At 37.5% G+C, this 15,408-nt stretch overlaps 1 protein-coding gene across 1 annotated transcript in view; it reads left to right on the forward strand.

Annotated features, from left to right (window-relative positions):
• The window catches only part of LOC119794156 (corticotropin-releasing factor receptor 2), an 82,414-nt gene that overhangs the window by 52,567 nt on the left and 14,439 nt on the right, over nucleotides 1-15,408 (forward strand). The window contains exons 3-6 of the mRNA XM_038301553.1: nucleotides 6,780-6,865; nucleotides 7,709-7,815; nucleotides 11,057-11,174; nucleotides 11,320-11,473. Coding sequence (XP_038157481.1) covers nucleotides 6,780-6,865; nucleotides 7,709-7,815; nucleotides 11,057-11,174; nucleotides 11,320-11,473 — 465 coding nt within the window. The remainder of the gene's footprint in view (nucleotides 1-6,779; nucleotides 6,866-7,708; nucleotides 7,816-11,056; nucleotides 11,175-11,319; nucleotides 11,474-15,408) is intronic.

Consider the following 15,408-nt stretch of genomic DNA (forward strand, 5'->3'; position numbering starts at 1 on the left):
GAAACATGTTCTGTTTTCAATCTCACAAAAGGACTGTTTTAAGCACTTCTTTGATGTACCTTATTCATATTGTAACACAATATCAGGCTGCACATTGGTACAGGTTGTAGCACTGTTGCCTTACAGAGTTTGATTGCCAGACCAGAACATGCAAACTTTCATGGAGTTTCATGTTCTCCCCCACAGTCCAAAAACAATACTGTTACAGTAGGTTGAATAGCATCTCTAAGTTATCCAAAGGTAGGGGCGTGTTTAAATGTCTCTGTGCTCCCCTGCAATGGACTGGTGACCTGCCCAGGGTGAAGTTTAGGATACATTTACATTTATACTCTACAAGAGTAGTGATGTTATTGTGTTTATAACGTGCAAAAATTATAACGTGGTCTAGATATTAAGTTTATGGCATTCACATGGGTAACATTTCCACCTTCTCAGCTTCTCTTACATGAAAGGTGAATAAAAGCTTCTTTCTTCTCCAAAGTATGTGAGGAAGTGATTCATGTGTGGTGTGCTTTAAACAAACTTTTCAACCTTCATAAAATATTTTCATAACTTTGGTAATGATACATCGACTTACAACTTTGAAGAGGGTGGCAGTAACTCTTCCTTACAAATCAACTACAAATGTGCAGACTACTTTATGGCATAGGTCATTTCCCCTTACCCAATTTGTTATAAAGTCGGAAGTGAATGTGGCTAAATTTCACTGAGAGCCTGTATATTTGTGCAAATTGTGCAGGGTTGATATTCAGGCAACATGGCACCTTTCTGCTGGGATCTATACCTCTTTTTACTATGAAGTTATCAAACATAACATTATATTTATGTGTTTCAAGGTTCATCATTATTCATTTTTCAAATAGCAACTGGTAACAGTATTGTATCTCAATCCGGCTGTAAGTGTATGGGAGATCCAGATTTTATCCTGCTATGATCTTTACCACAATGTTCCTCATGTCTTCTTTTAGGCAAACAATACAGCGTTTACTGGGGGAAGCCAAAATCGACCAAAACTGAAGGCACTTAAAGTACCATCTTAAGTGGTGGGAGACCACATTGCACTGTACATATATGTTGAACAATGGGATGAGAGTTTTAATTTGACATGCCAGTTCAAGATCTGTCTGTGAGAGACTCAGGCTACAATTTTGACATGAATAAATAAAGGATGTGGAAATTTTATATATGGCAATTTTTGTCAAATTTATATGTTAAAATAAATAAAAAATATATATATATACTATATGTCTGAGCAGAATCAATGAGGTTACACCACAATATGTTTCACAGCAGCCCCACATAATGAGAACTTATCCCTCCAGTGCAGGAATTGAAGTCTGAGTCTGAGCCCTTTTGAAAGTATTGATGTTCGGGATTAGAAAGAAAAAGAGGTTAATTGTTTTATCTTAAAATTTGTTTAAACATTGTTTGTCCAGCCATCACTGTCTAGACCCGAGATTGATTCTGTCTTTTGTCGTACCTCCTCAGAAAATGTTTAATACCTATTACTTTAAGCTGTCTTCTAGATCATCAGTTATTCAAGTGCTTTTGTCTGTCTTTGTAGTAATGCAAACATTATTACAGAAACAAAAGTAGAAGCGCAAAGCAATATGTGATCAACGTGACTATGTTTACAATTGTTATTTAAAATTCTTAGTAAGCTACAAGAGGTCAGTCTCTGTTCTCAAATGAAAAAACCTCTCATAATGTTATACAGTTGAATCCGCTTATAGTGGTCACATTGGTCCAGAGCCAATTTGAATACTATAAGTGGTTGATTACTAAAACTGAATTTACCGTTATGTCACTTATTTTTTTATGCAGAATATAATCTAATATCAACCATTGGTGTGGTTTTTCAATTAGAAAAATGAAATTAAACAGATAGCTTCCGCATTTATTGTATTTTATTACAGTACCATGCAAGTTCAATTACAGTATACTGCGCTGTGCGCAGACATAACAATGGCAGCCTACGTAATTTATTATGTACTGCTGTACCGCTGTTGCACTTTTTTTTAACAAGTCTGTAAATAAAGTTTGAAACAAATGCTTAATCACAGCACAGTACTGCACAGTGTGTGGACATAATATCCAATAGTAGGCCTATGTAACTTATTCTGTGCGTGGGCTCTGCTGTGCACCTGGTGCATTTTTTTTAACAAGTCTGAAAATAAAGTTTGAAACAAACGGTTTCATAGAACAACAACATAGAAGATAACTGAATAGGCAACAGAAAATTAAAGCTAGCCTACCTATGTTTTGTGCTGTGGATCTGCTGTGCCGCATTAAGAAATCACTTAACATATTTATCCATGGTTCCCTGGATCAGAGTGATGTCCAACGCTGAGTTCACTTTTTTTTCAAAACGATGTAAAAGGTCAAAATGTTTTAAACCAACATGCAGGAGACCAGCCTTTGATATGCAGACTGCATTCCTCATCTTAGGTCTGGAAGGGACAACAGTCTCCTCTTCTTCATCCACCCCCCATGCTGCACGCAGAACTGGTACCCGCACCAAAGCGCTCTTGTACCTCCTAGATGTACACGTAATTTTGAGATTATTTTTACACTCATAAAATGGCCAAAAATGTACACTATAAGCGGATTTCTTGATTACTATAAACAAATTATTTAAACAGTATTTGTATAGAAATTATTCTGTCCCAAGCCTTTTGATCTATATAAGCTGTTGATTACTATATCCGTGACCACTATAAGCGGATTTTTCTGTATATATTTCAGTCCAAAAGTTATTTTTCCTGGCTTACTCATATTTATTTATTGTTAACAGGTCTCTGAAAGCTGTAATCCTACACCCTTCGTTACCACCTCAGCTAAGAAACAACTACAGCCTCCATGGTTCAGGCCATCTTGCACAGCTTTGAGTTCCTTGGAGCTCAAAGAGAGCATGTGTGATATTTGTTAATTCATAGGAGCACAATTTGGAAATTAGCTCTTATTTCAGTATGATTTCAATTAAACCCAACATCTCCATCCAAAATGCGGGCAGTTCTAGAATCCTACAAAATTGGTTTGCTGTCAACTTTCATAATCTGCATTCCCTCATGCAATAAAAAGTTGCTCTTAAAGTTGCAAGAAAGAGCTTCTTTGGAAGTTGTTTCAACTGTATCTGATAAAATAATTAAACCTTTCAAAATACATTTTTCTAACAAGATGACAAATCTGCTTCATTGTATGTTGGAGAGCATATAGTTTACTTCTAATAATTACATCAAAGGTTATTTTTTGGGGGAATATATGGAAATGATGCTCAAATTTTTAGTCCCTATTAATTGATTGTTTCTCTATTTTACTTTTACTTGCTGGATCTTCTTGACGTACTTTTTCCTGTTTGATACAGGGAAAAAAATCCATAATTGTGGATCTTGATCTGGCAGAATTCCAGACTAGAGTGGAGTGGAGCAAAAAATACCTTTATTCTGTATTTTGGCATTGAAGGACAGAAAACACATAGCCGTACATTGACCTTCAGAGGAGTCACTGTGAATGTGGATTGGTTCTCATTAATTAACTGACTGCCCAGGTGATCTTCCAGACGAATATGAGCTCAGATTTTGTCATGACTCAGAACAGAGGGACCCAGGATTCAAGGAAAGACAGACAGTGGGATAACTCAAAAAATGTTTATTAAAATAAACAGGATCTGCAGTAGCAGTGGCTAGGGTGTCTAAGACAGGAACTTCTATAGGAGAGAAACACAGGCTAGTGACCACAATAATCTGACAAAGGATGATTATGAACGTGTGAGTCTCTACCCTGGTTTTACAGTTTAGTCTTTGCCCACTAGAAGGCTGCAGAACTGGCAGAAGGTCAGATCCAACCAGGTAAAGGAAGGCAGGATAATCCGAAGGGTGACGTCAATAGGCAGATCCAGGTTCAGTCCACAATAGAATGCAACAGGAGTCCTAAGACAGGTCAGGCAGACAGATCAGAAAAGGGGCTGGCAGGCTAAAAGGTCAGAATACAGAAACAGGTCACGATCAGGCAAACGGAACATAAGTAACGCTCAAAAACTCTCTACACCAAATGCTAAAGAATAATATGGCACTTATGGCTGGGACCAAGGGGTTCAAATGAAAGCAGGAGGAGGTGGATCAGATGAGCAGCAATGAGAAACAGGGTAGAAAGGTGAATGAAATGAGAAATCAAGTCAGCCATCATTGCCAAAAAGCATGACACATTTGTTCAAACTATTCATCACAAGTAGAAAAAACATGTAAAAGAGATTATTCATTTATCCCTTTGTTGATTTAGGTATACATAACAGCACTTCAATGATCAATATACTCGAAAAATAATATGATTTTGGTTAATGTTAAGAGAACTAATGTTAAAATATAGAAAACCTCAGTTGGAGACTAGACCATCTAGCTTTATCGTGGAATGATTTAAAAAAATTCCTTTAGATACTTATTGATGTTCTTATTTTTCTTCTGAGCTGCTCTAATGTTGTTTAGTGAAAGGGAGATAAGGAGGGCTCACTAAAAGTTCTCTGAGCAATTTCAAAATAAAATGTTGAGGTAAGAGTTGATTATGAAAACCTGGTTATTAAAGATATACAAGGAAGTGACGGTAAGAGGCTTTGCATAGCCTTGCCATGAATAAAAAACGGTGTTGCTCATTTGGTATTCACTGCAAGCCTCACACAGATAGTAGAACTCAACTTTGAACAAAGCTTTGAAGAAATCACATTTTTCTTTTTTTTTACCTGGCCTGTAAAGCACCTCCCCATAAACTTTTAAATTGAGTAAGGGTCTTACGCAACAGTCGGTAAGGTTAACGCATGTTAGACACACAGGTGCATCCATAAAAACATTTTTTAAAAAACACAGACATGCATGCATGCATGCAGTAGGATTACTGAGGAATAGGGAGAGCACTGGGCCCTTTTTCAGTAATTTTCCTGCTCTCACATAGGTTAGATCTGGAAAAAAATGCATTTCATCCATAAAGCATAATTATTCATGTTTTTTTTTTAAATCTTCATTTAAGGAAAGTGATACATTGAACTCTATCATTACATATGATAGATTATATATGGTATATGTACAGTAATGCCTAGCACTAGATCTGGCCAAACTAAGGCATGGTTATTCTTTTTTTCTAATTTGACTTTTCAATCTTAGCTTAAAATAGTCCTAGAAGCAGTTCCAGTTAAAAGTGTGCAGAAAACATTTACAGAAAAAGTTGATCTGATACATAAACTTGATATATTGTTTTGATTTCTGTTCATTTTAGACCATTGTTACACTGCTTTTGCAGCTTTACCAGGCCAGCCCTGAAAACCCTAGAACAACTGACATGACAAAAAGACAGGAGTTGGAATACAGTGTCTCTCTTTAATTTTGAAGATGATTGTGAATATTAGGAAAACTGCTTTGTAAAGCTGTTATCTTTTCTCTTTCTTATGTATACTACAGTTTTAAAATCCATGTTATATGGGGCTGTTGGCAGGGAAGTTACAGTAAGGGATTTTTTGTAAATATATGTGTGACTATATATTTTCTTGTTTTGATAAGTGTGTGTATACTGAAATCATTGGGATTGAAGTCAGTGTTCTCCTACATCATGACCTGGGATATTATTGTTCTATGATGCCATATCCCTTCTTAATTTTTGCAGGGAGATTACGTATTTACAGATTAACTGACTATCTGGGACTGAATCTCAATGTTTTACAAACATCCTCAAGCTATCTCTTATTTATTAACAGAACATTTAATGAGGACATACTTTTCAGGTTCAAATATTCTGTATGTGTCCAGATTATTCTGCATATGTCCAGATTACTAAACCATCTGCATAATTAAGTGTGAAGTAGAGTGATGCTATTGTGTATTGCTGTAACAACTGGGTCACAATTATGTTTATTTTACACCACTGGTAAGCATGCATGGTATACACAATATGATACCTTTGCAGTGTAGGTTTTAGCAATGTTCAAAAAATCAGGCTGAGGCTTATGTAATTCTCAACCTTAATATAATATAGTGTTTGAAGATTAATGTGAGGGGAAGGTGGGAAGATCTTAAGTGTATGCTGCCCTATATGACAAAGTTGCTCATATCAGAAACTGCCACTAGCTATTGGTCTTGCAAAATGGGTTGTTGGACATGTGGCTAGTGAAACCTTACAACCAAAATCAGATTAAACCTTGTCAAGGATACAGATATTGATAACTTAAAAAAAAAAAGTCTTGATCGGGAACCCTTAATTCAAGGGGGCAGAATTCTAAGATTGCAGTTTTTTACTTGAATACTTTCCCTTTTTTACAGGTCAGCCATAAAAGGTTGGTCCTATTTGGAGCCATGTGTTTGATTTGCTGAGGTCTAAAAAGTGCATGAGATTTTGGATGAAGCATAGAAATATGTTTTTCTATTTTTGTGGATTAACATTCAATACATAGAGAGAAGATGTAAAATAACTTTATTTTTCTCCCTCCAAGGTAAAGTAAATGAGGCATAAAGTGAAATTTAGATAATGTATAGTAAAGTAGGTATGCAAGTGGAGATGGGAAGGAACCAACATCATATCAGCAGTATATTTTTGCCTGTGATGACAGTTATACGTTTCCAAGCAGAGAAAAAGTGTGTAAGTTGTCAGTTGTTTGGTGCTCAAAGATTTTTCCCTTTAGCTCTACTCCATTTCACCTTTAATGTTATGTCCTTTTAGATGTAAACTCTCTTGAAAAAATCCTGGCAATGGTGCTTTTAGTTAATACATTTTCATTTAAACATGTTGCTCTTGTTTTTCAGGAAGTGCTTACAGAGAATGCATGGATAACGGCACATGGGCATTCAAGATCAATTACTCCAACTGCGAGCCTATTTTGGAAGAGAAGGTTAGTGTGTTCACATTCAAAAAAAAAATTCTACCCTTGCTAATTCTTATAACATACTGATTAGCATCACTAGTGACTATTTAACAGAGGAGAAAAATACTTCTGCTTACATAGAAATGCTCATTGAAACGCATTTTTTTAACAATGCACTAATCACAAATGCACAAATGTTGCAGTGCCCATCTTAAACTAACAAAAGCTTTGAGTGGTAATGTTTCTAGTTACTGAGCATTCAATCTAATTACCTCTGATATCTCCACACTCTATTTCCGGAGGTTGCTTTATTTTTAAAAATAATGTTTAGCCATACATCTGAAGTTTGTATGGGACATTGTTTTTGCACTGGAAAAAACTGGTATTGGTATTAGCAACGCACACATACACACACACACACACACACACACACACACACACACACACACACACACACACACACACACACACACACACACACACACACACACACATATATATATATATATATATAAATAAATCATCTGGACTAGATAGATAGATAGATAGATAGATAGATAGATAGATAGATAGATAGATAGATAGATAGATAGATAGATAGATAGATAGATAGATAGATAGATAGATAGATAGATAGATAGATAGATAGATAGATAGATAGATAGACAGACAGACAGACAGCTGAGCAACAATCTGCTCAACTATTTTTGAAGCTGTTAATAGATTAAAAACCAAAATCTAAAGGACTACAGATATAAAATATATTTGTTTCTCACATATGCATGATTAAGGGCCTCATTTGTAGTGTTTTGTTTACTCTTTCAGATCTAGCTGTAAGACATAATAACTAACATATGGGTTTCTTTTCAGAGAAAATATCCCATGCATTACAAGATAGCCCTGATCATCAACTACCTAGGCCACTGTATCTCTGTGGGAGCTCTTATTGTGGCCTTTGTTCTCTTCTTATGCTTAAGGCAAGTACAAAAATAATCTAAAATGGGACCTATACTCTATGCATCAGATCAGATTGAAGATAATCAGTGAAACTAATGTTGCATCCTAATTCTGCTTGTCATTAACTTGCTCATGTCAGAAAAAAAATCTCTGCTGCTGTCTCCATTAAGACAGGCAGCAGAGGTTTTTTTTTAAGTCTACTTTCTAAAATGTCAGTCCTAGATGCTGCTGTAAGAGCTAGATTAAATAAAATAAACATACTGTACTTAATCACAGCAGCAATATTTTGGGTTTAAAGTGTGAGCACTATGCTATATATACCACAAATAGGTAGTGTGTTAAATCTTACATAGCTTTAAGTTACAACAACCTGTGTTTTAAAGAGTTTAAAGTTGTATTTTAAATAAAAAAACATTATTTTTTTTCCTCTAAGGTATGAACCAATGTAATCAAGCACATGGGCTATGATTATATTTTACAATGACTCTGTGAGGACCACTTTGCTGATACCAAATTGAAATAGTTTTATAACAAGCACACCAAAACATTTTCTGTTTCTATAACTCTTATAAGCAAATTATTCAAGGGGTTAGAAAGCAATGGATTTTAGCTTCCTCCTTTTCAGTCCATCCACAACAAATACTTGGATAGATGATTTCTCTCATTCATCTCAGCCATGGGTAGTCAGTGATAATTTATGTGAACTGCGAGTGGAGTATTTGTTGCACTAGTCCCACTTACACTGTGATCCTTTCATCACATATCTGCTCAATGCATGCCTGACATAATGTTGTTTACTTTATTGTAAATCAGGGTGGGCAGCTATTTTTCCCAGAGGTTCATATGACTATGATTTTCAATGACTGCCAGGCAATTGTTAAGTCAATAATTCCATATATCAATGTGCTGATAATAAAATCTGCTTATGGTTTTGTTTTGCTTCTAGTCAGTCACTGAACCTCAGTAACGTATTACAATGTTCCATGTAATACAGTGGGGCAAAAAAGTATTTAGTCAGCGACCAATAGTGCAAGTTCTCCCACTTAAAAAGATGAGAGAGGCCAGTAATTTTCATCATAGATATACCTCAACTATGAGAGACAAAATGAGAAAAAGAAATCCATAAAATCACATTGTCTGATTTTTAAAGAATTTATTTGCAAAATATGGTGGAAAATAAGTATTTGGTCAATAACAAAAGTTCATCTCAATACTTTGTTATATACCCTTTGTTGGCAATGACAGAGATCAAACGTTTTCTGTAAGTCTTCACAAGGTTTTCACACACTGTTGCTGGTATTTCGGCCCATTCCTCCATGCAGATCTCCTCTAGAGCAGTGATGTTCTGGGGCTGTCGCTGGGCAACACGGACTTTCAACTCCCTCCAAAGATTTTCTATGGGGTTGAGATCTGGAGACTGGCTAGGCCACTCCAGGACCTTGAAATGCTTCTTACGAAGCCACTCCTTCGTTACCCGGGCGGTGTGTTTGGGATCAATGTCATGCTGAAAGACCCAGCCACGTTTCATCTTCAATGCCCTTGCTGATGGAAGGAGGTTTTCACTCAAAATTTGACGATACATGGCCCCATTGATTCTTTCCTTCACACGGATCAGTCGTCCTGGTCCCTTAGCAGAAAAACAGCCCCAAAGCATGATGTTTCCACCCCCATACTTCCCTGTAGGTATGGTGTTCTTTGGATGCAACTCAGCATTCTCTCTCCTCCAAACACGACGAGTAGAGTTTTTACCAAAAAGTTCTATTTTGGTTTCATCTGACCATATGATATTCTCCCAGTCATCGTCTGGATCATCCAAATGCTCTCTAGCAAACTTGAGACGGGCCTCGACATGTACTGGCTTAAGCAGGGGGACACGTCTGGCACTGCAGGATTTGAGTCCCTGGCGGCGTAGTGTGTTACTGATGGTAGTCTTTGTTACTTTGGTCCCAGCTCTCTGCAGGTCATTCACTAGGTCCCCCCGTGTGGTTCTGGGATTTTTACTCACCGTTCTTGTGATCATTTTGACCCCACGGGGTGAGATCTTGCGTCGAGCCCCAGATCGAGGAAGATTATCAGTGGTCTTTTATGTTTTCCATTTTCTAATAATTGATCCCACAGTTGATTTCTTCACACCAAGCTGTTTACCTATTGCAGATTCAGACTTCCCAGCCTGGTGCAGGTCTATAATTTTGTTTCGGGTGTCCTTTGACAGCTCTCTAGTTTTGGCCATGGTGGAGTTTAGAGTGTGACTGTTTGAGGTTGTGGACAGGTGTCTTTTATACTGATAACGGGTTCAAACAGGTGCCATTAATGAAGGTAACGAGTGGAGGACAGAGGAGCCTCTTACAGAAGAAGTTACAGGTCTGTGAGAGCCAGAAATCTTGCTTGTTTGTAACTGACCAAATACTTATGTTCCACCATATTTTGCAAATAAATTCTTTAAAAATCAGACAATGTGATTTTCTGGATTTTTTTTTTCTCATTTTGTCTCTCATAGTTGAGGTATATCTATGATGAAAATTACCGGCCTCTCTCATCTTTTTGAGTGGGAGAACTTGCACTATTGGTGGCTGACTAAATACTTTTTTTCCCCACTGTATGTAATGTTATAGTTTACATTTTGCTAATGCAAACTATTATATTTTAGAAATGCAATCCTTAATTTGCAATATTTTATGCATATTTAGTCCAACAATAACAAAAGACATCATTTTCTAAAAAACAACAAATGAACCAGTTTAGCAAAAAATAACGACTTTTTTAAGACAAAATCATTATTTTTTAATTTGTGAACAGCATTAACATATAGCCATATTAAAACTTCAGATTTTTTTTATTGGCCACTACAGACCAGTCCATTTCATCTAGTAAACTTAATGTAGGGTGCTAAAATGCCTAGATCTTTCCTAAAGGGTGACATTATTAGCTCATTTGGGTCCTGAAATATAAGATGTCTTGCTTTTGAGAATCAGTGTGAAGCGCCTATTTTGATTTGAGTTCACATAACATTGAGAGGAATTTGAGCCTTTTTCTTTCACTTTGTCACTATTGGGATTTCATATTAGCCATTCTTACCCACATATTGTCATGTTTGGCTTAATATGTTTGGCTCACATGCAGAAACACACTCGGCAGCAAGGATGCTGACTGATCCTGACACATATATGCCAAAAATCACACACATGTGGCTATATAGGGACTTTATGAATTAACTTTATTAAAAAATATAATTGAAACATCTCCATTTGGTTTATGGTATAGGAGCATACGATGTCTTCGAAACATCATCCATTGGAATTTGATTACTACCTTCATACTGAGGAACGTTATGTGGTTTTTGCTTCAGTTGATTGATCACAACATCCATGAGAGTAATGAGGTAAGTACACTGTTTTTAGTAGTAATCACAGTGGAAAAGAGCTTAATAACATGTAATCAATAGTTTTGGCAAGTGAAAACTATTCCAGTATGAAATAAGATTATTACCCTATTTCTTTTGGCTAACCTGCATCTCTCTTTTTCAGCCTTGGTGTCGATTAATTACAACAATATACAACTATTTTGTTGTGACCAACTTCTTCTGGATGTTTGTTGAAGGATGCTATCTTCACACTGCTATTGTAATGACTTATTCTACTGATAAGTTGAGAAAGTGGGTCTTCCTTTTCATTGGTTGGTGTAAGTATGCTCCTGATTTAATGCCATACATATGGCAAAGCATAGCAAGGTTTATGTTTTTTTTTGTTTTTTTTTTACAGTATATTTTAATTTGACACAGATTAAAACACAGTTAATTAAAATACAGGTTTATATGGGTGTTAATAGGAGTGCAGGAGCTGAGCTCTGGGGCTATCAATGTTGTCTTTATATATTTAAAGTACATTAATGCAAATTAGCACATATCTAGGAGAGCTGTCACTCTTTGAACTCTGCGAAAAGACACCAGACAGCGAGTGAAAAACCAAATAATTCAATTGAACCAAGAAGCTAGCAAGGCTGACATAAGGTTAGCGAGAGAGGTCATAGATAGCCTTGTCGATAAGATAAGAACTGGGTCTTTGATAAATTCAGCTCCAGCTTTGAAACAAAACCCTACCAAATAGTTAAGCTGCTATATTTGTTGTGGGAAAACATGAAGATGATTGAGCAAACAGCTGAGGACACGGAACAAAGGATATTCTAAACAGAGGACACAGTGACAGAGCTACAAGCCAAACTTGAGCACGCCGTGGTAGAGCTGAAAGATGAAATCAGCAGGATTGAGGACCATGAAAACGGATCCAAATAGAATATAAAGATTGTCAACTTACAGGAATACACAGGCGAGGCTACGCAAAATAATGTTTTGAACTGTGGCTTCCAAGAACCCTTAATCTAATGGTGAAGAATGACCAGATTAAAACCAATAGATGGCATCAAAGTCCTGCAATGCTTAGAACAGAATCTGCCCCAACCCTGAGTTGTTAATAGTGTTGCATGCACTATAGGGTCAATTCATATCAGTGACAAAGCCACGAAAATGGAGGAGGGAATAAATTTTCTTTTTTTTTTTTTTTACCATTGATAATACTGGTGAAACAAGTCCAGAGATTCTGTGTGAATCTGCAAAACAAAAGGTTATTTAAGAGAGTTCATTATCTCAAATTTGGAGTATTGTAAAAAGATATATTAAATCTATATGTATCCTCAAAAATTTTTTTTTTGGACATCATCTGAGCAAAACTATCTTTTTGGTGTTATCCAAGAATGATCTTTAAATGGTCATAAATGTCAAGGAATTTCAAGTGAGCATCACTGCTGTATGCTGCAGTGGAAGCTGCCGTAGGATGACTTATTAGGTGATTTCCTAGTCAATATTCACAAGTATGATGTTTCCAAGCCAAGAAATAACTTTTATTTGCTTTTTCTACCTTAAAAATGAGGTAGAGAAATCCACCTCACTTTTACCTTGCCCTGCATCATGTGGTAGACGCGTCATCAGATCTTATCCATATTTACAGTGTCAACATAAAGTTAATTGATCTAGGACAGAGAATTGATGCATGTAATAAGCCACAGTCTGACAGGAATGTACAAAAATAATATGCTTGGAGTTAATGCAGCTGAAGCATACCTCCTGGTGTGACTACTCATGTGTATGCAGCTGACTAATGCTTCTGCTTCAACACTCATGCAAGTAGAGTTGTTCACACTTCAACGACTTCTTTTTCCCAGTCTATCCTACATCTTACATACAAAATAAATGAACCAAGACGGAAATAATCTCTTAGCCATACTGTGGGCCGGTTGGGCTTGTGTGTGTGTGTGTGTGTGTGTTATGTGTGTGTTATTTTTAGACGTTGTTTCAGTTACCTTGTATGGAGAATCACCCAGAAATATGCTACATTTGGGGGAGTTATAGGTACTTGTGGGAACAAACAACTGCTCCTCATGAGGACCAATTCTCTTATTGGCGTCAGGGTTTGGTTCAGGACTATGGTTTTAATGGAGTTTAGGTTTAGATGTGTGTTGGCAATGGTTAGGGTTAGGAAAAGGGTAAGGGTTAGGCCATTGAAATGAATGTGACAAGTATGGAAGTCCCCACAGGGATAATGTGACATAACATGTGTGTACTTGTTTCATTTATCACAGCTTTTCGTACACTCACCGGCCACTTTATTAGGTACACCTGTCCAACTGCTCGTTAACACTTCATTTCTAAGCAGCCAATCACATGGCGGCAACTCAGTGCATTTAGGCATGTAGACATGGTCAAGACAATCTCCAGCAGATTAAACCGAGCATCAGTATGGGGAAGAAAGGTGATTTGAGTGACTTCGAACGTGGCATGATTGTTGGTGCCAGAAGGGCTGGTCTGAGTATTTCAGAAACTGCTGATCTACTGGGATTTTCACGCACAACCATCTCTAGGGTTTACAGAGAATGGTCCGAAAAAGAAAAAACATCCAGTGTGCGGCAGTTCTGTGGGCGGAAATGCCTTGTTGATGCCAGAGGTCAGAGGAGAATGGCCAGACTGGTTCGAGCTGATAGAAGGGCAACAGTGACTCAAATAACCACCCGTTACAACCCAGGTGGGCAGAAGAGCATCTCTGAATGCACAGTACGTCGAACTTTGAGGCAGATGGGCTCCAGCAGCAAAAGACCACACCGGGTGCCACTCCTTTCAGCTAAGAACAGGAAACTGAGGCTACAATTTGCACAAGCTCATTGAAATTGGACAATAGAAGATTGGAAAAACGTTGCCTGGTCTGATGAGTCTCGATTTCTGCTGCGACATTCGGATGGTAGGGTCAGAATTTGGCGTCTACAACATGAAAGCATGGATCCATCCTGCCTTGTGTCAACGGTTCAGGCTGGTGGTGGTGGTGTCATGGTGTGGGGAATATTTTCTTGGCACTCTTTGGGCCCCTTGGTACCAATTGAGCATTGTTGCAACGCCACAGCCTACCTGAGTATTGTAGCTGACCATGTCCATCCCTTTATGACCAAAATGTACCCAACTTCCGATGGCTACTTTCAGCAGGATAATGCGCCATGTCATAAAGCTGGAATCATCTCAGACTGGTTTCTTGAACATGACAATGAGTTCACTGTACTCAAATGGCCTCCATAGTCACCAGATCTCAATCCAATAGAGCATCTTTGGGATGTTGTGGAACGGGAGATTGGCATCATGGATGTGCAGCCGACAAATCTGCGGCAACTGTGTGATGCCATCATGTCAATATGGACCAAACTCCCTGAGGAATGCTTCCAGAACCTTGTTGAATCTATGCCACGAAGAATTGAGGCAGTTCTGAAGGCAAAAGGGGTTCCAACCCATTACTAGCATGGGGTACCTAATAAAGTGGCCGGTGAGTGTATATTTACTAACTCCCCGAGGACTAACATTCCTTTTGGGGACCAAAGGCCGACCCTTTTATTTATTCATAGTCAATCAGTTTAGAGGTATGGTTTGAATTTACTTCAGGTTAAGGTTTGGTTTAGAATTATAATGGTAATAGTTTGGGTAAATGGCAGGGTTAGGCATACATTCAGTAACTAACATGAACATATGACAAGTTCCAAAATGGATAGATATTGAACAAGTGTTTGTGTGTGTGTGTGTGTGTGTGTGTGTGTGTGTGTGTGTGTGTGTGTGTGTGTGTGTGTGTGTGTGTGTGTGTGAGAGAGAGAGAAGGGTTAGATATTTTTGATTCAACCTATTTCTACTCGTTCAAAATAGAGACTTAGAGACATTTTTTCAGAGTCTTTCACGTCAAAACCACAAGCTTTGATATGTATGAAAAAGAGCATATTTGATAAGCTACCACTGCAGAAATACAGGCCTATCTTAATCCTCCACTTACTGGACCTCATGGCAGCATTTGAGACTGTTAATCACTACCTCTTAGTACTGTGCCTAGAAAACTGGATCAGACTCTGGTATAATACTTGACTGAATTAAATACAACTTGAAGGGTCAGCGCACCTTTTGTGTCAGTGTTTAACTTTACATTAGGGGTGACAAAAGTCACATGTAGGATCCTAGCTAAAACCAATAAAGTGGAGCAAATCAACCCAATTCTGAAATCCTTTCACTGACTACCTGTATCTTCAAGAGTAGACTTTGA

The sequence above is a fragment of the Cyprinodon tularosa genome, unplaced genomic scaffold (genome assembly GCF_016077235.1).
Source record: "Cyprinodon tularosa strain WSP-4 unplaced genomic scaffold, ASM1607723v1 ctg47, whole genome shotgun sequence".
NCBI classification, from domain to species: Eukaryota; Metazoa; Chordata; class Actinopteri; order Cyprinodontiformes; family Cyprinodontidae; genus Cyprinodon; species Cyprinodon tularosa.